Source organism: Taurulus bubalis (genome assembly GCF_910589615.1).
Source record: "Taurulus bubalis genome assembly, chromosome: 2".
Taxonomy (NCBI): Eukaryota; Metazoa; Chordata; class Actinopteri; order Perciformes; family Cottidae; genus Taurulus; species Taurulus bubalis.
This window is the reverse complement of record NC_136590.1, coordinates 33,032,269-33,059,226: the sequence shown is the minus strand read 5'-3', so window position 1 is coordinate 33,059,226 and position 26,958 is coordinate 33,032,269. Positions and strand designations below refer to the sequence as shown.

Sequence of the window (26,958 nt, the reverse complement as noted above, 5' to 3'; positions counted from 1 at the left end):
TTAGCTAACTACAACATTACGATAGTCAACTTGAGACGGAATCACGATGGAACCGGAGCAGCAACTGAGAAATGTAAGTCTCATTCAGATACAGTGGCGGATACTTGGGGTTTTTATTTGCAAAAGAAGCCGTTTGATTGTGAGTTTGGGTGATTGTGTCTCATACAGCTCAGGGATTTCCTCCTGGTTTACAACCGCATGACTGAAATTTGCTTCCAGCGATGCAGCAGCAACTTCAACTACAGAAACCTCACCATGGACGAGGTACGAATGCTGGGAATCACATGTGTTTTACTGTAACTGCCATCTATGTGCATGTAATCACACAGGACATGTCCAAAAGTATATAGACGCACAAACATGACACATCCAGACGTTTTGAATATCCAAAAAGCATGGGCATTAAGACGCCTGGCTTGTAGTCAATTCATCCCAGAAGGTTTATGGGGTTGAGGTCGGGGATCTGAACGGCTCAGTGACATGGTTTGTGCATAGGGGTCATTGATGGGGACATGTTGAAAAAGGAAAGAGCCGTCACCAAACTGCTGCCTTAAAGGTCTAGAATATTTCAGTATGATCTAGTTGTAAGACTCATCTATTTAACCTAATGCAAACCATGAAATGCAGAGTATGTGGACTCTTTTCACATGCCAGTGTACCATGAATACATTGGGCTTTATTTATACAGCGCTTTTAAAACCCGTTTTTGTTACAAAGTGCTTCCTAGAAGTTATCCACTCATCATTGCTGTTGTCCATCCAGGAGAGCTGTGTGGACAGCTGCGCGGGGAAGCTGATTCGCTCGAACCACCGCCTGATGAGCACCTACGTGCAGCTGATGCCTCGGATGGTGCAGCGCCGGATGGAGGAGATGGAGACCAAGGCGGCAGAAATGGCCAAGGCAGCAGAAGCTGCTGCGTCTGTGGAGCCTCCTGCCACAGAGGCCTCACCAGCATCTCAAACCGCTGTGGCCTCAGCTCAACCCGCACAACTATTGGATCAACCTTTTACCTCAATGACGATTGATGATGCTGGACCAGAGGCCTATGTCTCCGGTTTAAAGCCAGTAGGATTAAATATTCCAGTAGACGTCAAATTATCAGCTGCCACACCGCTCACACCTGTGATTGAACCGGCAAATGTACCTATGCTTAATGGAGCTGGCAATGGACCATCTTATACAGCCAGTTTACCTCTACCGCCAATAGCTAGTGCCCAAATTGAGTCGGGGATCTCGGCGCCTGTATTTATGCCATCTAAACCAGATGTGACCTTGTCAACAGTAGCTGCACCGACCATTGAGAGCCTGTCGGGCCACCAGAGGGCCCCAGAGGTTTCCCCGCCGTCGGGCCAGTAACGATGGCCGGACCGGGTGTGTATCCGGAGGTTAAACTGTAGTGATATGGCCTTTACTGCCTCCACAAACAACCCAATTGTGACATTGCTGATTAATAGATTGAAACGCATTATACAATAACATCAACTTTTCAACAACTAGTATTATATGTGAACTCTTCATGTCATATTGTCTTTTTATCAGTATATTCTCTCAAATGTGAACATCTGATGCTTTTCTGTTTTCATATTTCAAATTAAGTGTTTTAGGCTTTTCACTCTTTGTAGACTGTTAACTAATTAACACAATTTGTGATGATGGCTTAGTGCCCTCTGATCTGACAGGAAGATCCAATGAACCCCTATGGTGACAAAACATAGTCAAGCATGTCACTCTTGATAGGAATATATAGTTATTTCTGACCGCATTGCAAAGTGTCAGAAATGTTAACAAAAACAAATATGCAGACATTGCAATTGTAGCTGTAAATGTTTTGTTATAAGATGCAAAAAAAGAAGGAAGATCTTGTCACCGTATGTATGCGTGTGCTATGTCAGTTGAAATATTATGATATAGTGATGGCAGTGATACTGTCAATAAAATCTCTACAAGGATCAATTCCCAAGCTGCCTCCTTGATTGTCGAGGCTTGATCATGTTTGGACTTCCAGCAGCCCGGAGGGCTCAATCTAATGACACCCTGAACACGCTCATTTCTAATAACTGGTTGAAAGGTTTTCAACAACAAAAATGAGTGTCTATTGCTTTTGTCATGTATTTAATTAAAATGTTCCATAGACACCCTCTTAACGTCTTGCTGCTGCTGGATGTAGTAGTGCAGCATTGGTGTGGGTGTATCGTGCCACTCTAACTGTTTTGGGTGTGAGTTCATGACCTTAGTCACATTCCATCACTTCGCTCTCCTCCCATAAATTCCTGTCTTTGCACTAAACATGTTTTGTATGCTTCAAAACTATAACAGGTGATCTTGATATAGTGTTCCCAGTTGCTTTATTCCTCAACCACGAAATAATAACTTATTTTGTGGTTCCTCAGCGTATAACTGAGTCGAAAGCAGTTATTCTGCCATCCTTAACCTTAACTGTCACAACTGTTGGCTGAGTATGAAAATAGTTAGATCAAGTCACAGATAAACCAACCAATTCTAATACAAACTAAACCCCGTTATATTTTCAAGTAGCATATTGCTCATACAACAAAGATGCCAACCAACATTATCTTTTCCTTGTAAAAGGTCCCAATTAGTAGGCCCCATATATTTGTCTTATTTCTTTAATAACAAATTAAAGGTATCCTTGGACTTGATCAATATTGGCCTCAAAAGTCCGTCAGGACCCAACACAACATGAACTGGCCTTCATCACAGCAGATATTATTGTCCTAGTAAGACAAATACAGGTGTCACTGATAACATTAACAATGGCTGTTCTATTCAAGAGTCCCAATAAGTCATGACAAGTGAGTCAGCAAGCACAGTAGCTTTTCTTTCTGGCATGACACAATGTCTCATCTTATTTGAAGCAACATTCATTACTGATAAAAACAAACCCGACCAATAAATCAGCCATAATGATATATACAGGGCCTATTAGCTAAAACTGACAATGAGCAGCAAGAAACACCAAAGACAGTCATTTAGAAACATTACACAGTTTGGCCACCAGAGAGAGCTCAAAAGATATGTTTTAACTGTAAAATCTCATAATCAGCACAGTTAGGCCTTATTAAAGTCATTTTGAAAAGTCAAAGGGAAAGCCCAGGTGTAAATGATACAATTAATGACGACTGCAGCGTCATAGTCGTTGATCTGATTAGTGACACCAGCTGTGTTTTTGCTGCTATGAATAGTTAGACTATTTTCAGAAATTGTCATTGGGTTTTTCCTTGTGAATGTTAATATCGGCTAAAAGATCAATTTAGTATTGGTCAGGCTCCAACTACGAAGCACATATCTTGACTAGTGATTGTAAACGGCAAGGACACAAATCATTAAATATCTGTGGATTTTCCCTCCAACACAAGGTGGTCGTCGTCTTGATTAGCAGTTTTTTCATTTATATGTTTTCATGACCATGCATTTGGAACACAAATATGTAGTTTGTGTAGGAACTTGACAAATGACAGTAAGAGATGAGATTTATACATCCTCTCCACCACCACACCTGAGCTCTGTATTTTCGGCCCCGTGCAATTGCTGGATGTCGCATTATTGCATTGCGCCCAGCAGGGGGCGCTGCGGTGTCAGTGTCCCGGGACATGGGCTGCAAGTAGCAGAGTTCCTCTAACTTACTTCTCACCAGTAGCCAACATCAACTCGGAGGAGCGGGGCGTGGACTGCGACCGACTATTCTCTGCTCTTACATTTCAGGAGACGACCGACTTTCGGGGGGGAAAAGAGAAAGAAAGTAACAAGAAACCGATCGATTCGCAGCTGGTAAGAGTTTTGAGAATATCTATTTTAATTGTATGTTAACTAGTTGTGTTTCCATTGTGGTTGCGGAAGTTTTGTTGTGGATGTCCAAATTTACTTTGACTTTTTAACAATAGATCCTAAAGTGATCCAATAGGCCAGCCCTTCCGATTTCAACGGAGGTGACAAAAGCCAAGGGGAAATGTGGGAATGTACAGCTATATAAATACCTCATCATTTAATTTCAATGGAGTCTGTCTGACTTTTTATGTTTCTCTGCGCAGCAGATGGGTGTAAATGTTGCATTCAACTATCATGAGGCAATGACTCGAAGTTTTTTTTTTTAAAGGAATATACTGATACCATAAGCTAAAAGACAAAACATAAAGTACAGGATTCATACTCACGGCTACATTCCATGAGGATAAAACCCGTTCATGGGACATTATTAGGCATTTACCTAATGTAAGAGAACCTAGAGCCAGTGAGTGATGTCTGTTTACCTGCCAAAAGAAGACCTCCTGGAAGATGTGCAGTGCAAGGCAAAGTAATTTGAACAAATGTGTGTGTATATATATATATATATATATATATATATATATATATATATATATATATATATATATATGTATGTACTTGCCATCGTTACTCAACAGCAAAAATACAAGCTCTCTTATACAAGGAGTCTTTGTTTAACACTTTTTGCAGGCTATATGTTCCTGATCTCCAAAGACATAGAAAGAGCAAAGAGCCAAGAGAGGCAAGCCCCAGCAAACCATGGATGACATCTTCACACAGTGTCGAGAAGGGAACTCTGTTGCGGTTCGTCTGTGGTTGGACAACACAGAGAATGACCTTAACTTGGGGTAAGCGGAATAATCTGCAGACACTTTAGTCATGGACACAAAGCTTTGAAGACGACTGTCTTCATCATCTCTTGGATGTTTGAGTCTCGCTGTAAAGTCTGTGCAATAACAAATTGAGTACAGTCCTCTAATGAATGGGGTTGACTTTATAGCAAACGTACCACATTTGGTATGGCGGGTGAGTGAGTCTGTGCTGGTGTGTGTGAATACAAAGCAGTCCTTGGCACATTAGAGGTGGTCAAATAGTTTCCATATTGTGCTCCCCCTGCAACTCCACACGCTGCTGAACATCACCCAGCGTCGGTAATTCCAGTCCAGTCGTTTCCCTCTTCTTCTTGGTTTTCTGTCCTTGATGATGTCATCCCCCAAAACTGCCTGTGTCTAAAACCAGTGGGTGATTTGTGGAGGTTGTGCAATGACGTAAATGACTCCGGCAACCGAATATAACCTAAGAAAAATCACGCAGACACTTTTGATTATAGTGCTCAAATGATGTAGTACATTTTTAGAAAACAATCGCATACTGATTTTAAGTTGACTATTTAGAGTTGTATGATGTTGGCCAGGCGAAATAACCAGTTTTATGATGTCACTGTTAGGAACAAGTAATAGGCTTTTAAATAATGAATGAATCCAAAATATAAGTGATAATGTAACAATGGAAATGAGTTGCAGTCCTTTTGTATTTCTAAAACAATGTTTAGGATAATCAGAGCACTTCTGCCTGTTAACATCATTGCTTTGCCAAAAAGGAGCTAGACCTCACTGCTAAAGACCTTGGTTATCTCATTCTTAGGCCAGGCCATATAAGTGCAGTTTGTTGACGTTGACTTGGAGGGCTGCAGTGCTGCTGGCCAACCACGCAACAGCCAAGGCCATTTCCTCTGTTCAACTCCATACAGGGCCAGGCCCTCGCGGAGAGAGCTTCTCAGGCAGCTCGCCGCAGTCCCACATAAACATCTGAGAGACCAGTCATTATGCCTGAGGCCCCGCTGTAGCTGTTAATATGAGGAGACTCAATTGTTTATGTGTTGTTCTTTTCTTCAGGATATCCAATCATTTGTAGTTAAGGTTTTGTTGGTAGGAAAATGTGCTTTTCCCCTAATGTTAATGCTGAAAGTAGGAACTGGAGAGGGAGTCCACTGAGACAAACATTAAATGCCATTTCAGATCTCCCCTGGGAGCTGTGTGTGTGTGTGTGTGTGTGTGTGTGTGTGTGTGTGTGTGTGTGTGTGTGTGTGTGTGTGTGTGTGTGTGTGTGTGTGTGTGTGTGTGTGTGTGTGTGTGTGTGTGTGAGCGAGTGACACAGGGAAGAAGAGAGAGGGAGACTCTCAGAGAATGTGAAGCGGAGGATTCCACTGTGTATTTTCCACTCTGTCGTTCCTGAGTTTTTTCACTCGTTACTTTTTATAGCACACAGGGTTGGTCCGGCTATGAACTGTCTGTCCAGAGAGCTGAATCAGATTTGACAGAGAATGTGACTAACTGCTATTTCACTTTAGTGTGAGCTAGTACTGAGCTATTTCCTACAGGGTACACAGGCCCTCTTAAGGTTTCTTGTTAAATAGAGTGTAGAGTTTGTGGCTTTGCAGGGAGTTGTGAGAAGCCCCAGCAGCTGCCCCGGGGTCAGCTAGTGGAAAGGAGTCACTTGGGTGAAGGGGCCAGTAACACATAGGTGGTAGCTTGGCTCCTTGTAGACGGCCATGTACGCTGTCTGCGTCTTTGCATAATGTAAGCAGGCATTCCAGCTTGCACAGACATATTTATTACTAGGCCAGTTTTCAGAAGTGATAAAGGCCGAGGAAACGTGCTGAAGTCTTCTAAATAAAGATTGGTAGGTAGTGGGTGTGAGAACCTGTGTGGCTGTGTGTCTAAGAGTAAACCACACAGATAGTATTTTGACAGCTGGTACATGCTCAGAGTTGTTCAGAGAGCACTGCATTTTTCCAAATATTGTCATTTTAGAAAAACATTCTAATCAGACCTTAAAGTGTTTATAAAGCAAGTTTATTATCACAGCTTAAATGATCACAGCTTAAAGATTGATCATCTTTTTCTTTTAGGAATGCGTTCTCCTTTGCTCTTCATTCCCACCGTGTTGTCTTGTGTTTTAGTGACGACCATGGCTTCAGCCCCCTCCACTGGGCATGCAGGGAAGGCAGGAGCGGAGTTGTTGACATGCTCATCATGCGAGGCGCTCGTATTAATGTGATGAACCGTGGAGATGATACTCCATTACATCTCGCTGCCAGCCATGGACATAGAGACATTGTGGCAAAGGTAAACACACTATTTGGTTACAACTGGACCGTTCATGCTTAGTTTACATCGTCTGAGGTGAGAAAACTGGCTTTGTTGCTTACTTTCCTCACTCTATGACCTGTGAATGCCAGCTGATTCAGTGCAAAGCCGACCCCAATACAGTCAATGAGCATGGAAACACACCGCTGCACTACGCCTGCTTCTGGGGCCAAGACGAAGTGGCAGAGGTGCAGTAGAACACACACACACACACACACACACACACACACACACACACACACACACACACACACACACACACACACACACTCTCCTGTTCTTCTAGCACAATCTGTTGGCTGAAAATGCCCTCTTCTGGGGAGAAGCTGACACTACAGTGGACATTTTTGTCAGTGTCTTTGCTTTCATAACCCCTCTTTTTTTAGGACTTGGTGACCAGTGGTGGCCAGGTGTGTGTATGCAACAGGTATGGACAGAGCCCTCTGGACAAGGCCAAGCCTCACCTGAGACAGCTGCTTCAAGGTCAGAGGTCATTTATGGGCATTTTAACACCCAGACAGGTTATTTTTCCAAAGAAAAAGTAAATAATTATATTGGCAAAATAAAAGAAGGATTACCACTTTATTTTTGTACTGTTACTTCTTTCATGTAGAAAAGGCAGAGAAAATGGGTCAGAGTATGACCAAAGTACCCTATAAGGAAACTTTCTGGAAGGGAACCATGCGAACACGACCTCGTGAGTAAAACTCACCTCATGAAAGGTACTGATCATCGCATCAAATCAGGATGTTTGACTATTCCTGTTTTGGCTCTTTCAGGTAATGGTACCCTCAACAAGCAGGCTGGTATTGATTTTAAGCAGCTTTCACTCCTGGCAAAGATCAATGAAAATCAGTCTGGAGAGGTCAGTTACACTCTATGTTTAGTGCTCTATCAGGCTTTTTCAATTTCTTTTCAATTCCCAAATTGTAAACTTGGCTATGTGCTCTGTCTGCAGTTGTGGCAGGGTCGGTGGCAAGGGGATGAGATTATAGTGAAGGTGCTTCAGGTGAGAGACTGGACCACCAGGAAGAGCAGAGACTTCAACGAGGAGCATCCAAAACTCAGGTAATTTACACATCAGTTTTTGAGAATGAAAAGGCAATGGTGGTGGTTTTGGTTGGCTCTTATGAATATTTATTGTGGGGCACATAAATATCATAGTTAATTTTTAGACTTCACATGATCACTTGCCGTCGATCTGTTTGCTAGCATAAACTGACTCTTCAGAGCCTTTTTGTATGAACCATATGCAGTCTATGAGCATTTGGACTGACCATTGCAACCTGGGAAACATAGTGCTTATGTGTGGATGCATGTGACTGAGTGTCTGTGGTCAAAGAGAATTTAGGATCTGGTGCAGAAAAACAAGGGTCAACAAATGGGTTATGGAGGGTTTTGTGATGAAACGGGTCTTGGCAGCTGTCTAATGTGTGACCTACTCTGCTCTACAATGTGAAAAACAAATTCCACAAACCTCCTTTCATCTCAGTAAACATTGAATCCATTATAACATGGGATTGAATCAATCATAAGTGAAAATAAGCAATATTTTGAGTCATGTTGATGTTCTTGTATCAGTTTGTGTGTTATGCTTTTAGTGTCCGTTTCACCATGTTATTACTCATAAGCCCAAAAGTTGTGCCTTTTCCAATGTATGTACAGACAATTTCAAGAAAAGACATATAGTGATGTTAAGACGGGTTTAGCAAGGCCCCCACACGGCATTCAGTCAATCATTAGTGACATAATTAAGGTGGTGTTGTTTTGTTCATTTTAAAGGAGCAGCTCACAAGCAAGTGTCTAGTGTTTTCACACAGAAATAGTCGACACACATTAAAACATTATTTAAAACAAATCAGTGTAAATCTATAAAGCAAAACACAACTAAAGGGGAAGCATTTTAACATAATGCATAAATTGGCCCGGTTTAATCAACGCAAACAACTTCAGACCAACTTTTAAGTGACACAAAAAAAACTCTCAACCAAACCTTAATAGGACAAAAATGAAGAAACCTTTGAGCTGGCCAATTCAAAGAATGAACCCGCAGCAGGAAGGCTGAGTGTGGAATTGGAAGGACTTGGCAGTGCACTTTCATGTTGGCTTCAGTTCCTGCCCTCTCTTAAGAATTGTAGCACACATGAAAGTACTTGGGATGAGCATATGCTAAAAGAAATTCTGAGGCAACATATAATCTGACGTGTACTGCAAAAATGAAAGAGCTTCATCTTAACTTTAAAGGACCAAGGATGATACAAATGTGGTGCACGGGTTCTTCAAGAATTTTCTTCATTCAGAACAACTTTTTTGGACATTTCTTGCCTTAATTGTTTTTCTTTAACAGGGTTTCCTCCCAACAGCAATGTTTTTTTGTTCCAAATCATCTGAGACCTCAATGTTTTAAGAATATATTACTGTGTACTTTCAACATTTTACATTCTCTGTGTCTATCATGTCTCCATAGGATTTTTTCTCATCCAAACATTCTGCCTGTTCTTGGGGCCTGTCAGTCACCTCCATCCCCTCACCCCATCATCATTACCCACTACATGCCGTACGGATCCCTCTTCAACATACTGCACCAAGGCACTAGTATGTACTGGAATTTATATACAAAGTGGAAATGTTTTTGTTTTACTGCACCAAAGCACCAAGGCGGAGGATTGCTACTGTTGATGGATGACATTGCACACCCAGCCTCCCTCCATTACTTTAAACGTGTCTCTCCTGTCCTCCTGTGTCTTCCTATCCCTCTTCCTCAGCTCTGGTGGTTGACCAAAGCCAAGCAGTGAAGTTTGCATTGGACATTTCCAGTGGCATGGCTTTCCTTCACACCTTAGAACCAATGGTTTCACGGCTTTACCTCAACAGTAAGCATGTCATGGTGAGACACTATTTTACTGTCCAGAAAAAGATTTTAGTTGAAGACTGCCTCGACACAAACTCACAATAGAAGTGATCCTGTGACTCATTGACAATCCAGATATTTTATTTGCAGATTGATGAGGACATGACAGCCAGGATAAGCATGGCAGATGCTAAGTTCTCCTTCCAGTGTCCTGGTCGTAGTTACTCCCCAGCATGGATGGCCCCTGAAGGTATTTATCTCTTTTTTTCCCTTCTTTGTTCGTCTCCCTTCCACCTACTTCCTCCTCTCAAAATGCCTTCTCAGACTTTATGAGTCATATAAGGAGCATGCCGTACGGTATAATTTAGTCCCACTTAAGTGGTAGTCATCTGGTTTGTTGCCCGTGTTGCAGAATAAAAACAAGCCAACAAATGAGTATTCGTATCATGTTTATTAGCGCCCTTATGCCTTGTGTTTTGCAGCCCTGCAAAAGAGGCCCGAAGACATCAACAGAAGATCTGCTGACATGTGGAGCTTTGCTGTGTTACTGTGGGAGCTGGTGACCAGAGAGGTCCCTTTTGCTGACCTCTCACACATGGAGATAGGCATGAAGGTAAGTGGGTGGGTGTGATATGTATCTACCCACTGCCTTGTCTGTATGCTCACACCCACACCCCTGTACCCCTCCGAAATATAGCTCCATACCTTTAAAAATATCCAGAATTTATTACAGGTTTTAACTTTGCATCATTCTCATTCCTCAGGTGGCTCTCGAAGGTCTTCGGCCAACCATTCCACCAGGGATTTCCCCTCATATCTGTAAGCTGATGAGGCTCTGCATGAACGAAGACCCAGCCAAAAGACCCAAGTTTGACATGATCGTCCCCATTCTGGAGAAGATGCAAGACAAATGAATGCCTTCACAGCAATCTGTACACTCCTGTTACATTTTTCTTATTTGTATTATCATCAAACCACTTCACTTCAATAATGTATCTGCTAAGCCACTGTAAATATTGTCAGAGACCACTTTCGCTACACAATTTAAACAATACGTATTATATTGTTGTTCTTGTATAAATTAAATTAGAGGTATAAATGTTCTTTAGCCTATGTGCTCTTTTATTATGGCTGAAACGTGTTCACTGGAATATAGGCAAACTTTTGAATCCAGTGTGGATTATATTCAGTGTCAGCCATCCGACAGAAACAGATCCAAAGAAATGTGTGTAAACAATGCTTTTATACATGTTAGCGAATACCAATGCAATAAATGTTTTATATTTATGACAAATCCTCATTCTTTTATTTTTTTATTATGCTCCAATCATTTACAAACAATAATTCTCAGCGCTTCTCAAGGTCCAATTGTTGGCAAGTTTTCAGCCAAATTTTGAGGCTTTTTTCAGTGGATAGAGTTTTCTATTGAGACGATTCAGTTGGTAGTTCAGTTGTACACTCCACTGATGAAGCCACAAGATGGGGCTGAAAGCTTCAGGAAAGTGTGAACCCTGTGCTTAAAATTGACTGTTAAATAACTTTTTCTAATGTTTATAGTGAATCTTTAAACTCAGCTCACAGGCTACGGATGCAGATTGTTTTCGATAGATAGATAGATAGATAGATAGATAGATAGATAGATACCTTATTCATCCCTAGGGGGGAGTGTGTTTGTAGCAGCAGCAAGCAAAGTTACAGAGTAAACATAAAAGTATTAACTATGGAAAATACTCAATATATACAAAACTATAAAATAGCAGAGCAGAACATATTACATTTAAGAAAATTAAATATTAAAGAAAATGCAAAGTATATACAGTGAAATAGAATAGGTAGATTTATCAAAGAGCATAATAATCTAATTGCTTTATAGGATCCATTGTCCTATTTTAATGAGTTAACTTGATGGGATGCTGTAAATTAGTTTGTGGGAGAAGGTGTAATTTAGGTTTATGTTGGGAATGTATAGTTAAAGTGTTTTTGGAGAAAGAGTACTGCGTAAATGGTGCACCATTAAAGTGCTGTGAACACAAAGTAACTGAGGCTGGAAAAGATCAACCATTCCCCAAAGCGACTAAATTGATCTACCAGCTGCAGCGTGTTACAATTTGCTCAGAAGAAGAAAAAACGTGCCACGTGATGAGTCAGCTGACTCTCTTTGCCTTTCACAAGACCAAACGGAGAGCTCGACGCATCACAACAAGCACCGAGCCGTCGACAGGCGAGCGACTTTGTTTCTGCCGGCTAACTATACAGTTTGTGGAGGTGGAAACGGAACTGACTTGAATCTCCTGACCGGCATTTGTTCTCCTCTCTCGGGGACGACGACGACGACCGCAGGTAAATGCGGCGAAAGAGTAGCTAGCTAGCGACCTTGTCACCAGACCGGTTGCAGGTTATGTGTTTCTTCACATTTAGTTTGTGTATGAGTCACTTGTTTTAAGTGTCAAACGACCCCGCTGAGCGTTACTTCCTTGACACTTCTCGGCTCTCTGTCTGGTTAGTTCCTGTCTCTCGAGCAGGCTGCACGCGCGCATTCCTCCAAGGACTCCTGCCGTCAGTCAGGACGATGAAGCTGCCTTCTTCCTCCGGACTGGTCGCCTGCGCTCTGGTGTTAATGTGGCCGCTGTTTGGCTCCTGCCATCCCGCACTGACCTCCGAGCAGCAGCAGCAGCCCAGGCTGCTGTTCCTGGAGCAGTTCAGCCGCCAAAGTGTGGGCTTTAACTGGAGAAATGCCACCTGCCCCTTCTGCAAAGCGGTCTTCAGCATCCTTGATGTCATCCTTCTGGTAATGTTTGAGCACGACTCTTATCCAGGCTGCTAAAGAGGATGCTGGAAGTGTGTTGTGGTACAAAATTGCCCCATCAAAACCACATTGGTCTGCTAAGGTGGTTTTGATGGGGCAACTTGTTTGAGATTAAGTTGCTGGTTTAGTAGGTACACGTAGCTAAAAGTAAGTCAGTTTAATAAAACATCCTGGCTGCAAATCTCTGTTTTAAATTTGAAGTTCAACTGCTAAAAGAGGCATTGCATTTAAGGCTCACTCTGGTATAAATGATGGTTCAATCCAACACTACCAAAAATACATTGAGTATTTTCTTTTTTTTTTTTTAATTTATGTTATAGTTTAACTGTTTTACTGACTAACTTCTACAGGGTTACAAACAATATGTGGCTCTAGGACCACCGTATGGAGAAGATCCAGTTCATATTCTTCCTCTTGAACATCTCCTCTTTTTGTGTCAGTGTTGGCACCAAAACATCCTTGAGAAATCTTTATCATATGGTCTTTTTTTTTTTGTAAAAAAAAATGTTTTTGTCTTTTCCTCAATGCACAAACAAAAGTGGTATTTTTAGTTGACCTCAAGTGTTTTGTCGCCCAATAGCTACAGCGGTTGACCTCAAACATGTCTTCTAAACTGACCAGATATTTTTTTTTTCTTCAAATCAAAAGTGAAAGAATTCTAATTGAATCCTGCACTCATCCAGCAGTGACTTCTATATAATGTCTAGCATTACGTTGTTGTCTAGTGATTTGTAAATTTAGATTAAAACAGATTTCAGCGTGGCTCGTTTTTCAGGGAGTTGGAAAGGTCCTTGGACATGATGCTTACAAAGCTCAGAGTATTCTTAATTAATTGTATTTACACACCTTCTCTAATCGTGCTCTGCCTTTTTTTTTTTTTTTGTTACCTCTCCTAGAGCAACACAAATGAAGAGCGGGTGGCACATGCAGTAGGAGAGGCATGTATTCGTCTCCATCTGGCTGATGAGCAGGTGTGTCGAGATATAACTGAGTTGTTCAGGGATGACTTCCTCCGGGCTCTGGAGCTGTCCTTGCTGTGGCCCACTGAAGCGTGCGCCCTGCTTGTGGGCCCTTCCTGTGGCAAATTTGACATATATGCCCCATGGAACATCACCCTGCCAAAGGTCCCAAAGCCCCCTGTTACACCACCCTTTCTTCCCAAACCTGGCTCTCCTCAGAGCAGGGTCCTGTTTCTAACTGACATCCACTGGGACAAGGTGAGTGTCATTGAGAGATTAGCCTAAACAAAATTTAAGTGAAATAATCGCCCCACAGCAAGTGCTGGTACAGTTTTACACACGCAAATTTGGTTATAACCCCCTTCTTTCCGTGTGATACTATGCTATATTCTTTGTTGTGCCTTGATGTTCATCTATTGCAAAATGTGTGCATTAAATACAGTTTAATGTTGATAGTGGACAGTATAAATTCTACACTCTAAAACCCCAAAAATAATCCTCTCCTCTGACAGGAGTATTTAGCCGGCAGTGCCGGAGACTGCAAGGAACCTCTGTGTTGTCGTAAAGACTCGGGCACTCCCAGCTGGCGGCAGAGGGAGGCTGGGTACTGGGGAACCTACAGTAAGTGTGACCTGCCTCTATGGACGGTGGAGAACCTCCTGGAAAATGCTGCCAGAGACGGACCCTGGGACTGGGTCTACTGGACCGGAGACATACCAGCGCACAATGTTTGGTCTCAGACCAGGAACCAGCAGCTGTCAGAGCTTACAGTCATCTCCAGGCTCATCCAAAAGTAATTTTCCTTTAGGATTAACTTTGAGTATTTTGACACAAGATAAAAGTAAATGCTCCTTTCACACCTTTACCATTTGACTTGTTTTTAATAGAATAGCCATGTTACTGGTAATGCTATTAGAATTTCTGGATAAAGCAATAATTGCTCTCAGTGGCCTCAACATATTCTGAGGACATTGTGGATGTTTTTGCTGCTGTTTGCTACTTGAGGCCTGTACTACAAAGCAAGTTTACATACCCAGGATGTCTCGTTCACATAAAAGGGACGGTGTTCTCAGTGTATGATCATTCACAATAATAACTAGTCGACTGTCGGTTGAGCGAAACATTATTCAATCTCAGAGCAAACGATAATCCTAGACCAATACGAAGAAATTAAAGGCATAATCCGAGAGTGTTCGGGCTAACCTTAGTCTGACCCACAATCCTCTGAAAAGTAGATGTATCACCAAGAGGGTCGAAGTTCAAGGTGCAATGTTGACATTGTAGGATGTCCTAATTGAATGCATACTTGATGCAACAGTACTTGGTTTGTAAGGGCAGCTGAGGCATGGACTAAAAATAAAGTGTGCTATTTCGAGTCCAGTAAGAATCTCTGCTTGGAAAGTCAAAAGGCTTTACCTGTTTATCAACATTTGCCCTCTCTTTATCCGCACACCGAGGTGGTGCTTTTATATTGATTTGGAACGTAAGGTGTGCAGCATTAGTTCCCATGGAAAAGTACCCCGATGATAATAAGTGAACAAACGCAAAGGTGTCAAAAGTATTCACATTCATTACTCAAGTAGAAGTATAGATACTAGGGTTTAAAAATACTTCTGTAAAAGTTGAAGTATCAACTCAAGCTTTTTACTTAAGTAAAAGTACTGGTTTAAAAACTACTTAAAAGTAATGTAAGAGGAATGTTTGTTTTTTTTCCATTAAGGACAAACTCTTAAGACACGTCTCAGGGGCCTATAGTGCACTACCCCACCTCTCCCCAAAACAATAATTTTTATAAAGGCCATAATGACTAATGTTTTAAAATGTTATGTTGAAAAATGTGGGATGCACTAGGCTACCCGTTTCAGCTGCATATATCCCCATTTAAAATTATCACATTGTATTACAATGCAAATACATTAAAGTACCATATGTGTACTACTGAGCATTAACATGCGTTTCATGGAGCGGAAGACATGATAACTAGTTGTCATAGTGCAAAATAGGCGGCGGTGGCACAAACACTTAACGCTGTGGTTCTCAAACTTTTTCTGTAAATAACATTATTGTGTGACACATCTGTGCTTTTAGAAACAACAGAATAAAGAGAATTGCAATCACTTTCAAGTAAATCGGGTTGCCCCATCAGACAATGTTTTGTGTAAGTTCTATCTGTGCAAAAAATACTCATTTAGTTACTACTGAATAGCTCATTGTGGAAAACAATAAGCTTTTAATTTTTTTTGCCAAACAGAATGAGTGCAGATGTGTGAGCATCACGTTGTATCAGTATTAGTGGCTGCAGTGACCTGCTTTCCTCGACACATATGTTATAAATGGTTGTAGATTTGATACGGCCTCTCAACTCATGCTCAATATTGAGCTTAGATCTGTTTTTTTATTTTGAGAAACGCAACAGCAGGAAAAGACGAGCTCACGGAGCTCACTGCGTTGCGTCAAATCGCGCATGCGCAAGCGTAACCTGTTAACGGCGCACCGTAACCATTTACCCGAAAGTACAGGCATTTGTCCATGTATTTATTAATGACTTAGTTTTTTGCCTGTGTACTTTTGTAATATGTGAAGCCAGCAGCTCATTGTTGGTAGAAGACTTTGGCTCGTTTCACCTCCTGCTCCGGGTTCAGAGAGCTGCTCCGGTGCGAGGAGAACTCTGGTTGCTCCTCACAGGAGAGCTGCTGTTGCATCTTCACCCTGGGAGCATTTAAAACGCAGATATAGCGGTCTGCTTTTCACGCGACATATTTTTCGACTCTCTCTGTCCGCTGCTGTGTGCTCAGCGCTCACGTATCTGTGGGCAACGGGGCGGAGAGGTTTTGTGTGTTTTTGAACGATGACAAGCCGGAGTGAAAACAAACCCAAATGAAATAGTAACGAGGCTATTTTTAAAATGTAGGGAGTAGAAAATACAGATATTTGCGTGAAAATGTAAGGAGTAGAAGTAAAGTCGTCTGAAAAATCTATACTCCAGTAAAGTATAGATACCCAAAATTTCTACTTAAGTAAGGTAACGAAGTATTTGTACTTCGTTACTTGACACCTCTGAACAAACGTATACGTCGTAACCAGTGTTAAACCTTAAGTTGCCTTGCTTACGCCAAATCATGCTTCATGGTACAGGCCTCTATAATCGATCCAAATAGCTATTTACTCTCTCCTCTTCCCCATATCTCCTGTCCAGACACCTGGGGCCTAACGTGACAGTCTACCCTGCTATAGGGAACCACGAGAGCACACCAGTGAACAGCTTTCCCCCACCATTCGTTCATGGCAACAGATCCTGCGCCTGGCTCTACAACACAATGGCAGAGGAATGGGCCCCGTGGTTACCAGAGCAGGCTTTGAAGACTTTGAGGTGCATATTTTGATTTTATCGAAATGTTTATTGTGACATTCCTGTGCAGGTCATGCCACCCCGTAGATAAGGCGTAAGTGCTGTGAAATAAAAAGTAACAAAGCAAAGGGTTTATTTTGGATCATAAGCATATTTTTAAACATATTACCTTTTTGGTTGTTTACGTCCCACTTTTCGCTATCGGAAGTAGTCAAATTTCTCAGAACATTGTTCCTTAAGAGGATTTTAAATTGATGGGTGGCCCAGAGTTGAAATTAACTTTGAGTCCTTCACCTATTTCTCTTGCTGTAATTTCAGATATGCAGGATTCTACACGGTGGAGATTGAGCCTGGTCTGAGGGTGGTCTCTCTCAACATGAACTTTTGTGCTCACGAAAACTTCTGGCTGATGGTGAACTCTACTGATCCTGCTAACCAGCTGCAGTGGCTGGTCCATATTCTCCAGGCCAGTGAGGACCAGGGAGAGAAGGTGAGTACAGCAGCAAAAACAAAAGGACTGAAGATATCGGGCTTGTTTCGTCACTAAACATTGTAAAGCCAATCAAACTCTTTGTGTGCTCCTTGTCCTTCCGAAGCTATTTGCTGCATTCTAGATGTTGCTGTTTTTACCTCCCTATGTTCCCTATATAGTTGAGATTGCAATTCAACTTTTTATTTCGTGCAATGAATTTTGATGTGCTGTCATATCTTTTTTGTTTTAGGTCCATATAATTGGTCACATTCCACCTGGCCTGTGTCTTGGCAGCTGGAGCTGGAACTACTATCACATTGTCAACAGGTTGATCATTTAAACCTAAATATGCCATATCCCAGAACTGTTGGAAATTGCTGTAGTGCAGTAAATGGTGTGTGTGCCTTGTTCACTTACCATTATGTGTGTTTGACTTCGTCTTTGTTTGCATTGCTAGCTTGGATCTTTTGTGTATCAGCTTTAGTTAATCAATATAGATGTTTTTCTTTTAAAGGTCCGTGACCTGTGGTTAAAGTTCCTGCATGTGACTGGACAGAAGTTGTCAAGGTTTCTCTTTCTTGTTTAACATCCTTTTTTTATTTTTTGCAGATATGAAAGTACGGTCACTGGACAGTTTTTTGGCCACACACATTTTGATGAGTTCCAAATGTTTTACGACGAGGAAACCATGACCCGGCCATTAGGAGTGGCATTCGTTGCGCCCAGTGTCACTACTTACATTAATCTCAACCCAGGTGAGTTAATAAACTAGTTAAATTACCTCAGTTCAGAAACAACACGCAGCTGAATGTGTTTTTTTTTTTTTTTTTTTTTTTTTATCTTTCCAGGTTTCCGTGTCTACTATGTGGATGGGAATTACCGAGGCAGTTCCAGGCTGGTGCTTGACCATGAAACCTACATCCTCAACCTCACAGAGGCCAACCACAGTCCAGGAGCACCAAGTAGCCCAGTATCAAACCCCAAATGGACACTGCTGTACCGCGCTACCGAGGCCTACGGTCTGACAAGTCTGTTCCCTTCTGACTGGGACAGGATGCTGCGGACCTTTATCAATGACGACGGGGCCTTCCAAAAGTTCTGGTACCTCAGACATAAAGGACACGTGTCAGAGCCCTGCAAGGAGACATGCAAAACCACATTGCTCTGCTTTCTGCGAAGCGGGCGATACGATGAGCTGGAGCAGTGCGACCTAATCAATGGTTTTGGAGGAAACTTGGCACGGGCGGCCAGAAAAACCCTCTGTTGACCAGAGGATGTTTGGACTGAATGTCTGTGTGCTGAGAAAATATGACCAAAACTGAAATTGTGCTGAAAGTATTATATTCTTTAGCTGGCTGTTTAACAAGGATTGTATTGGTTTAATGGCAAAGTCACGAGAGCGATTAATCGTGACCGACAGTTAATGTGAACCTGACATGTCTAAAGAACTTGGTTATGCCTTGCGTTAGCAGTAATGTTTTTCCAAAGACGTGTGATTGTAACAGACCTTGGGTTTGTCAACTGCTGTCTTGCAATGCCAATTTTGTAAAGACTGCTTGAAATGCAGGAGTTTGAGTAACATTTTCATAATTTATGCAATTATACTTGGTGCCTTGGATCTGGAAAAAATTGTTAAACATATCTATCCTTAACAATCTTGTGACTCTAAAATTCTGTTCTAAAGAATAGCTTTAACTTCAACTAAAAGTGATTCTCAATGTCCTTGAAAATGAATGTCATCACATCCTAAGATGCAATATCAATTTCTTGTCAATTGTGGCTACTTTGTCACACTGTAAAGCAAACCAGTACAACGCTTACTTAATTTAATGTGGACTAATGGATCGCAGCCATCACTTCTCAAGATTTGAGCTTTGTATCAGAGCAGTATCTGCCTCAAGACTTTAAAAATAGAGCTGTTTTTCCCACTGAGGTTTAAAGCTGTCCGCACTTTAGTTCGGCTAGTTGGCTTTCAGGTTTGATGGACCTAGTGTAACAAGCACGGGCAATGGATCAGGTCTATGCAACCTGTGGTAACATGAGCATGACAAGAAATGCAACTTGTAAAATAAGCAACACTTTAAAGGATGTAATTAAAGTGTTTTGTAATGACTGGTAAAATTGATCAAAAGCATTCTTTTGCCTGCTTTATTGTAATTTAGTTTGTCGCCTGGCCTTCTGAAATGGCAAATACAAGTCGCATGCAGATGACCAATCTTACAAAAGTGTCATGTTCTTAACTGATTTCCACTGTTGCCTCACTGAACATTTCCAGTCTCTTCATTAAACCACTGCATTTAGTAGCTAGACATGGTGCATTAGAAAAATGGCTAGTTTTAAATCAACGAAATACTTGAGATTAATGACATTGGGAAGTTAAAGACTCAAATGGAAAAATGCAGACTACCCTCAGCATCATAAAATCAGGTGCAAATGTTTATTTTAGAACACCCAAGTCACCATGCAGATATCACCTAATTTACAGGTCGACATGTAATTCTTCCACATACCCCTACATTTCAGTTTAAGTGCCACGGCTCTAATCAGAGCAACACTAGTCTACGAGAGTTGATTCAGTGGAGGACTCTGCGACCCTCGAGCTCATACATTTGAACACAAGTCGTTTAAGGCTTCTAAGAACTTTCATTTCATGAGTTGGTGTTCAATCTATCAATTTCTGCTCACTGTCCATTATTACAAGTACAACTGTAACACGCCATTTAACCACTTCATCTTTCCGAAAGAGCTTTTATTATGGTTCTGAGAAGAGCATAGTGACACCAAAGTCCTCCTTGTACAGGTCCCACATCTTCGGTTTGTGTGGGTTGTCCAGCTCTTCTCTGGGAAGAAACAGCCTTTGGAGGGAATGAAGAGTTCAGTCAGCACTAATATCTCAACAGTATATGAAACATTTGAGTCAAGAGCTAAATAAATCATTGCATCAGAGACTTACTTGTTGTCCTCTATGAAAGACGTATTGAACCAGAAGTAGAACGGAACATCTTCGTATCCTTTTGGAAGACCCTGATGGAAAGGATGCACACGAGAGGATCCAGCTCAACACATTGCATAACTTTACTTACATAATATAGTTTGTCGATGTAAATGAAAGCACTCACAGCACTGGATTCAAACATGACCTTCACATCCCCTTCAACCACAGGCCCATTCTGCAGGCTGATGACTGCTGCATTACTGCCCACATCAGGAAATACCTTAAAAAAAAAAAAAAAAAAAAACATTCACACATTCAACAAGTAAATCAGTATGAGCTGATGAGTGCATGTGCCGAGTGTATGACTCACTGTGCAGTTTTCCTGTTTGGCGCACACACATTGAAATACCAGCTGTTTCTTCACAATGATCTTAACCTTGAGATCACTGCCATCACCTTTACCCACACCTGGGTGAAAGCAAAAACAATAGATTAACACAATGCACAAAGAGATATGTAAAGCCTAATGTTCCGTAGTTTGCTGGGTTTGCCTGCTATGGAGTGGATGCGGATGCTCTTGACCATGAGGCTTTTAGGTGGAGGCAGCTGTCTGTTGAACTTGGTCTTCATGGTCTCATAGTACCCCACGTACCGGCTCTGTGGTTCAGACAACACAAACAACATCTTCAATCAAACAGGGTCTGTGGTTTTGTACGGAAAACTCATTCATTTTCTTCTTTAAACTGACAAGATTAATGAGTTTGTAGCTAAATCTATGATAGATTATACACACAGTATATATGGTAAATTATGTTACCGATGGGGACTGTAGTAACTTGCAAACTATTTTATTGGCGAAAGTTCTCGTTTGTAGAAAAGTGATTCAACTCATCTCTATTTGTTGCTTTCACACCTGTCAGCCACAGGTTGTATCTTATTGTAGGCGCCAGTCAGACCTTTTAAAATTATTCACAAAGTCCTAAAACGGTAACATTTCTAGATAAAGGCCTCTATTCCATGTATCTTGCTCTAACCTGAGAGGGCGTCTCCACTCCCTGAAACTTAGAGCTCTGACTCTTGTCTGTCCTCCTCTCACCAAAATACTCCAGACTGTCCTGGTGGACAAAGAGGAATGAATATCAGGAAGAGTTTGAAAAAGTTTTGCTGATTCAATGACCCTTGTTTTTACAAATTTGAAACTAAAAAAAGAGACGTACTTTTGCACTCTCAAACTGGTCACTGTCAATAAACCAGGTGCACACCAAAGTACCTGTGCGACCTGTGAAAGAGAGCAGTAGTGAAGTGCGAAATTTACACATTTTAAATAACCCTACACCAAACTAAATGTCTTTGTTAAAGTCAAACAATTCACAAAATGACAATGAAACGAGATGTTTGGCATCACCTTTCCCTCCTTTACAGTGAATAGCGATGATGTTTTTGGGATCAGCAGACATCCACTCCCTCACATTTGCTGTGTATTTCAACATGTCCCTAAAACAGATAAAGTAGGCAACAAATTAGGACATTGAGCTAAGCTGGCAAACTATTGTACAACACGCAATGGTAGTTGGTGATACATCTTGTTTCTGTATGTGCTCAATAATAAGTAGGCACACATTCCTATAATAAGATAAACTTTGACACCAGCAGTCATATTGGTAGTGTCAATAATGTCAATCTAATGCATCACGTATAATAACAAAAGGCTCTATTGCAGATCTGTAATCTGAATTACTTCAGTGCAATTACAAACAGGGAGGGATGAAATAAAAAATAAAGACGACATCACAACAGAAAATGTTACTGACTCCAATGAGGGGACATTGTGGTCATCAATGAACACCCGTTCAACCTTGTAGTGGAAGAACTGGGGGTCGTAGCCTTTCTCACCTGGAAACAAAATATGAGATCAACACGTTTTGTGTAGTTCTACATAAATGGGAAACACAGTGCATGTGATGAGATGAGGCGACAACTTACTGCATAGGTTGTAAACTTTATAGTGGCCTTCATGTTTAGTGTCGAGGAACCTCGCCACCTCCTACATAGAAAGAGAGGAGGAATAGGTTGAGACTCCTGTGGAGGTGTGCCTGTGAAGACTTAGAAGGGTCTACTTTATGTTGGAAGTTATTTGAAACATTGGATTCATTTTGGAATTGGTGAGTGTAATTAGATTGACGCTATCCAACCCTGCACCCTGGTTGTGTCAGAATTACCCTGATTGGATTCCTGTAGAATGACTGCTTTCCAGAGGAGGGGAAAGACATGGCGATGACGCGGTCTAAAGAAATTGGTAAAGATGCAAACAAATGTTAAATTGCTAAAAGGGTGTAATTTTGAGTCATCTACATGCATTCATGGTATTTTTGGGGCATTACACAACATGTAACGTCTACCTGTGACATAGGTAAGGTCAAGGTCAAATCCATCCTTTTGATAACGCCGCTTGTTCTCAGAAACCTGAGAAAAATAAAGAGTAAATTATCAGGAAGTATTAGACATCTTTCTTCCCTTATGATGCAAACTATTTCTAAACAGCTGCAATCCTCCTGAAGACTCTAGTGAACTTTACTACGTTCGGGATTCAGTTCAACGCATCTACGGTGACGATCTTACCATCCTCCTGGTGACCTTCTCCAGCTCTTTACTCTGAGCGGCCAGTCTGAAAACCCTCACCAGGATTATTATTCTCAGGAAACGGAGAAACGACACCACCCTGATGAAGAATTAATAAAAAAAGATGTATAGTTATGCATCATTAAACAAACATTAACACCATAATGGCATCAAGTATGATGTAGCAACATTATTTTAAGGTTTACATTAAATTAAAAAAATATGGCCAACTTTATTCGTAAGTACTGTAGGGTGATGTTGAGGTTAGGCCGTATTGGTGAACATATTACATTATTGAACAACAATGGTATACTCAAAATGATGTTTGATGTTCACTGTATTCATTGTATATTGTTCAGTCTGAGATTAAACCAAATATAATTTAATGAAATGATCTGCTTGATATGAAAAATCTGGATATATATTGTCTTTCACAATAAAATAATCCACTGAAACAATAACATTATTATTGCCTTTATCCGTGCAACCTATTTACAGGAAACATTATGTTGTTGTACTAAAAGGGTCCCCAAGATTTGGTAGTACTACTTGACATGTAGGCTTTATGAAAATAAATAATAGTCCTGCACACTCACACAGGTGTTTTCAATTACCCTGGCTGTCAGGTGCAAGCTGTGAATTACTCTTTGGACAAGCCAACAGGAGACTGGGGGATATGTTAATTAAGCACAGTGTGCACACAGTCCTGAGTCTAATCAGGCAACATAAGTGAAAACACCTGTGTGGGTGGACTAGGGGTGTGTATGGGGGCTTTTAATCAGCAGAACATCAATTTGAGGATCATTACAAATGAATCTCCAGCTTCCAAATTATTTTAGAATTTTTCATCCACTACAAATCCAACACAACTGTGTGAGCCATTTCTAGTAACAGCTGGCGACGCAGGGGAAAGCAGGTACCTGGGGATGAGGCTGGCTCCTGACAGGTCAGAGAAGGTGTAAATCATGGTGACCACCAGCGTGACTACAACAACACAAGCGTCTATGATGTTCAGCTTGGAGCTGAAGTAAACTTTGAACCTATAAAAAGACACAACATGAGACAAGTAACATGCAACAGTTGGCGTGTGTCTAAAACTCATTACCATAGTAGAAAGTATTTCAAATCAGTGAAACACATTATGTTAAGGAACAGCCCTGTACATGCAATACATTTCCTGTCCAGCTTCCTCTTTAGAACTTCCTGTTCAACATCTAGTCACACTTGATTTCTGCTTACGGGGCACTCCAGGAATGTTTGCTTCACTCTTCAGATTTCTTGAACTCGCATTCACTAGCAAGCAATTGTGCAGAGACAACTGAAGGCGTGGGTCAACTAAATGGGAATACTGGGTGCAGTTTACAATATATTGCAATCTAATACAGTCGCACCACAAAATAGTGACTGAATTATCCCCCTTCTAACACGGTCAGAAAATAAGTAACAAAACATCACAAAAAGGTAAGCTTTAGAAGGGGCTCTACTCACTCACCCCTCCACATAGACCCGCAGGAGAACATCAGCGAGAAAGAAGAAGGAGATGGTGAGGGACACGGCCTCCAAGGTATTTCCAACCTCTCTGCTCCTGGCTGGCAGGGATAAGTCCACAATCACCAGCACAAAGTCCACTAGGATCAGTATCACGCCAAATATACTGGACGAATAAAACAGATACACTTAATAAATCAGCAAACACTACCAAGCAAGGAAATAATCAGCAATGGTAATCATAGTCCAAAAGGAGTTCCCAAAGCAGACTTACCGGAATCCAAAGGACATAACAAAAGGTGTCATCTTCTTCCGGATATTGCTACAAAGGATAAAAGAAAGTTTTGCCACTATTTATGCTCCTTCCGAATATAACTGTTATATACAAAATGGTCTGCAGTCCAAGCCGTGTAAACTTACTGAAACATTGTGTCCGGGAGCACACTTTCATCCTTTCCATCGTCAATCTCAACTTTAGCATCCTCCATCTTTGCAACGTTTCTAATGGACAGGTATATGAGATAAACATGATACGATCTTCACCAAAAGCAGGCCAGAAAGACACCATCACCACATTCACATACAAAGCCACAGGAAACATGCCATTCCTCACCCATTTACACCAGAATCCGACCCTGGACTGAAATGGACAGAGGACATGATGTGTTGGTCTTCCTTATTGCTTCGTTCGGAGCATGTGGTTTCTGCATTTGAAAACAAGAGTGCAGAAAGATTAAACTCCCTTGTTCAGCATGCCGCTCCAAAGTTAGTGTACAAATGAGAGCGACGAGTCAGAGGAGAAAAACTTGTTTGGTCTGTCCTGATATAAAATGCTGCATCTTCCACAAAAATCCACTCTTTGAAAGAAAGACTTGAATCACACTTTTAAAATCAGCATCCAGGGTGCATTCCTGCTCCCTATAACTAAACTAGCAACCAGTGTGCTGATTAAGTTAACAGAGGATGCAAAGCACACAAGCAAGACATTTGCAAATTGCTTAAGAAAATGTAGTATAGACAATTCATTGTTACCTCGAAGAAAAATTAAAATTACAGGATTCAACAACACAAACCACCAGTTTCAGCTCCTCTGGGCTGAGAGCCCTCCCACAGTCCCTTCTTCTCCTTGAACTGTTTGTGGATCCGTCGAAACCAAATGCCTGTACAGTTTCCCAAACACTCTTAGATCAACTCTCGCCGCCTGCTTACCGTTGGGACTGTCATTCGTGAAATGAAACGGGAGATTGTCTTGTGACTTCTTCTCGTGAGGACAAAGGAAGACGGTTCAAAGGTTAACCGGGTAGATTTTTTTATTTTTTCTCTCCATCCACTATTCCTCCTGGTTTTTGCAAACGTAGCGGTTTCGGACTTCCTGGAGCTCAGTGAAAAACGCTCAGCCCCTTTTGTCCGCTCCTCGTTAATCGTTACTCATCTTTCCGCCTGAGAACTTTGACGCGTAATCTGGCCGAGCCTTACCGTCATCGTCCCGCCTGGAGCTGCAGCCCTCTCACGCCTCCCTCCTCCTCTGCAACATCTGGTTTTAATTGCGCGTTCAAAGTCTATAGCTGCAAACGCATGTAATACGTTGAAGGGAAGTTTGTGTTGGAGAATCGCTTTTTATTTGCAAAAAAACATGCCAATAATTTGCATTTGTGGAAATATATATATATATATATATATATATATATATATATATATATATATATATATATATATATATATATATATATATATATATATTTCAGTTAGGTGAACTATTAAAGAAAAGTCCAACTTTGGCCAAAACCCAGGGAAATCATAAATTAAAGATAAAAGACGTTGCGGTCTGAGCCAGAACAGTATTTAACTGAACTATTTTGTACTTTGAATTGTTCTTAACCGAACTCTTTTATATTGCTTTTTCCAAAACCAGGGTTTCTAATATATATTTTTCCACCATGATCATGGTGGAAAAATATATATTCAAAACAGACAAAAATGACTTAAAAATGTAGATGGCCAACAATAAATTCAAGTCAATGAATATATATATATATATATATATATATATATATATATATATATATATATATATATATATATATATATATATATATATATATTTACCACTGACCACAAACAAAAACGGGAGCCATATCTACAGCCGACCCAGCTGAATTGAAGAATGCATTTGAATCTTTCGACTGTTGGTTGGATATCATAATATTAAGATATTTTTACACTATGTGAAGTTGAATGGCTTTACATCTCCTCCTAAAGCCCCTTTCTTTGTAATTGGTTGCTGAACTCAGGATTGTGTTGCAGCACTCTTTTTTTGCATGTGATTATCTCTTTTTGTAATATTAGAATACACTTTATAATTGTACACATACAAGAACGTCCACTTTCAGTTATTACTTTCTTTGATTTTACTTGCAATCATTGTCTTAACCATTTTTTTTTCTTTACATGTAGAAGTGATTTTTGAAGGCTTGTTTACCCACTGTATAAGGGTCACATAGATTTCTGTTTAATAAAGACATGGATTAATGTATATACATTTTGAGA

The 26,958-nt window shown here is 40.9% G+C and overlaps 4 protein-coding genes across 5 annotated transcripts; 3 read left to right on the top strand and 1 right to left on the bottom strand.

Moving 5' to 3' along the window:
• The first annotated feature begins 3 nt into the window (after positions 1-3).
• timm10b (translocase of inner mitochondrial membrane 10 homolog B (yeast)) lies at positions 4-1,932 on the top strand. Its single transcript, XM_079237841.1, has 3 exons — positions 4-73; positions 169-264; positions 763-1,932. The coding sequence occupies exons 1-3, from the start codon at positions 47-49 to the stop codon at positions 1,354-1,356; spliced, it is 717 nt and encodes a 238-aa protein (XP_079093967.1). The 5' UTR covers positions 4-46; the 3' UTR covers positions 1,357-1,932.
• A 2,595-nt stretch (positions 1,933-4,527) lies between these two features.
• Positions 4,528-11,063, top strand: ilk (integrin-linked kinase). 2 transcript variants are annotated; one of them, XM_079214529.1, is made up of 12 exons: positions 4,528-4,631; positions 6,746-6,911; positions 7,025-7,120; positions 7,319-7,415; positions 7,546-7,629; positions 7,712-7,797; positions 7,891-8,000; positions 9,400-9,527; positions 9,698-9,819; positions 9,934-10,033; positions 10,266-10,396; positions 10,548-11,063. In XM_079214529.1, exons 1-12 carry the CDS (start codon positions 4,543-4,545, stop codon positions 10,695-10,697), a joined length of 1,359 nt encoding a protein of 452 aa, XP_079070655.1. In that variant the 5' UTR covers positions 4,528-4,542; the 3' UTR covers positions 10,698-11,063. The 2 variants fall into 2 exon arrangements, with proteins under 2 accessions (XP_079070655.1, XP_079070656.1); XM_079214530.1 differs by lacking the exon at positions 7,025-7,120.
• Positions 11,064-12,352: 1,289 nt separating this feature from the next.
• Positions 12,353-19,623, top strand: smpd1 (sphingomyelin phosphodiesterase 1; the record flags this gene model as incomplete). The annotated part of the gene is made up of 8 exons (XM_079237840.1): positions 12,353-12,571; positions 13,486-13,806; positions 14,061-14,341; positions 16,745-16,918; positions 17,216-17,387; positions 17,620-17,696; positions 17,979-18,124; positions 18,218-19,623. 8 exons carry the CDS (start codon positions 12,353-12,355, stop codon positions 18,634-18,636), a joined length of 1,809 nt encoding a protein of 602 aa, XP_079093966.1. The 3' UTR covers positions 18,637-19,623.
• A 160-nt stretch (positions 19,624-19,783) lies between these two features.
• On the bottom strand, positions 19,784-25,682 carry tpte (transmembrane phosphatase with tensin homology). The gene is made up of 19 exons (XM_079236115.1): positions 25,621-25,682; positions 25,025-25,115; positions 24,832-24,912; positions 24,686-24,733; positions 24,416-24,577; positions 23,844-23,963; positions 22,924-23,023; positions 22,704-22,767; positions 22,524-22,588; positions 22,288-22,348; positions 22,116-22,197; positions 21,710-21,798; positions 21,522-21,583; positions 21,339-21,419; positions 20,856-20,961; positions 20,675-20,772; positions 20,489-20,584; positions 20,323-20,393; positions 19,784-20,224 (listed from the first exon to the last, which is right to left on the bottom strand). Exons 2-19 carry the CDS (start codon positions 25,069-25,071, stop codon positions 20,122-20,124), a joined length of 1,536 nt encoding a protein of 511 aa, XP_079092241.1. The 5' UTR covers positions 25,072-25,115; positions 25,621-25,682; the 3' UTR covers positions 19,784-20,121.
• Positions 25,683-26,958: the final 1,276 nt, after the last annotated feature.

What these genes read in the sequence shown, in the direction of transcription:
- timm10b (XM_079237841.1), top strand. Translation starts at nt 47, where the DNA reads ATGGAACCGGAGCAGCAACTGAGAAAT. An exon ending in CGGAGCAGCAACTGAGAAAT is followed by an intron (nt 74 to 168) that starts GTAAGTCTCATT and finishes TGTCTCATACAG; the next exon opens with CTCAGGGATTTCCTCCTGGT. An exon ending in GAAACCTCACCATGGACGAG is followed by an intron (nt 265 to 762) that starts GTACGAATGCTG and finishes TTGTCCATCCAG; the next exon opens with GAGAGCTGTGTGGACAGCTG.
- ilk (XM_079214529.1), top strand. Translation starts at nt 4,543, where the DNA reads ATGGATGACATCTTCACACAGTGTCGAGAAGGGAACTCTGTTGCGGTT. An exon ending in AACCATGCGAACACGACCTC is followed by an intron (nt 7,630 to 7,711) that starts GTGAGTAAAACT and finishes TGGCTCTTTCAG; the next exon opens with GTAATGGTACCCTCAACAAG. An exon ending in GAGGAGCATCCAAAACTCAG is followed by an intron (nt 8,001 to 9,399) that starts GTAATTTACACA and finishes ATGTCTCCATAG; the next exon opens with GATTTTTTCTCATCCAAACA.
- tpte (XM_079236115.1), bottom strand. Translation starts at nt 25,071, where the DNA reads ATGTCCTCTGTCCATTTCAGTCCAGGGTCGGATTCTGGTGTAAATGG. An exon ending in GGAGCCAGCCTCATCCCCAG is followed by an intron (nt 23,024 to 23,843) that starts GTACCTGCTTTC and finishes ATTCTTCATCAG; the next exon opens with GGTGGTGTCGTTTCTCCGTT. An exon ending in AGAAGGTCACCAGGAGGATG is followed by an intron (nt 22,768 to 22,923) that starts GTAAGATCGTCA and finishes TATTTTTCTCAG; the next exon opens with GTTTCTGAGAACAAGCGGCG.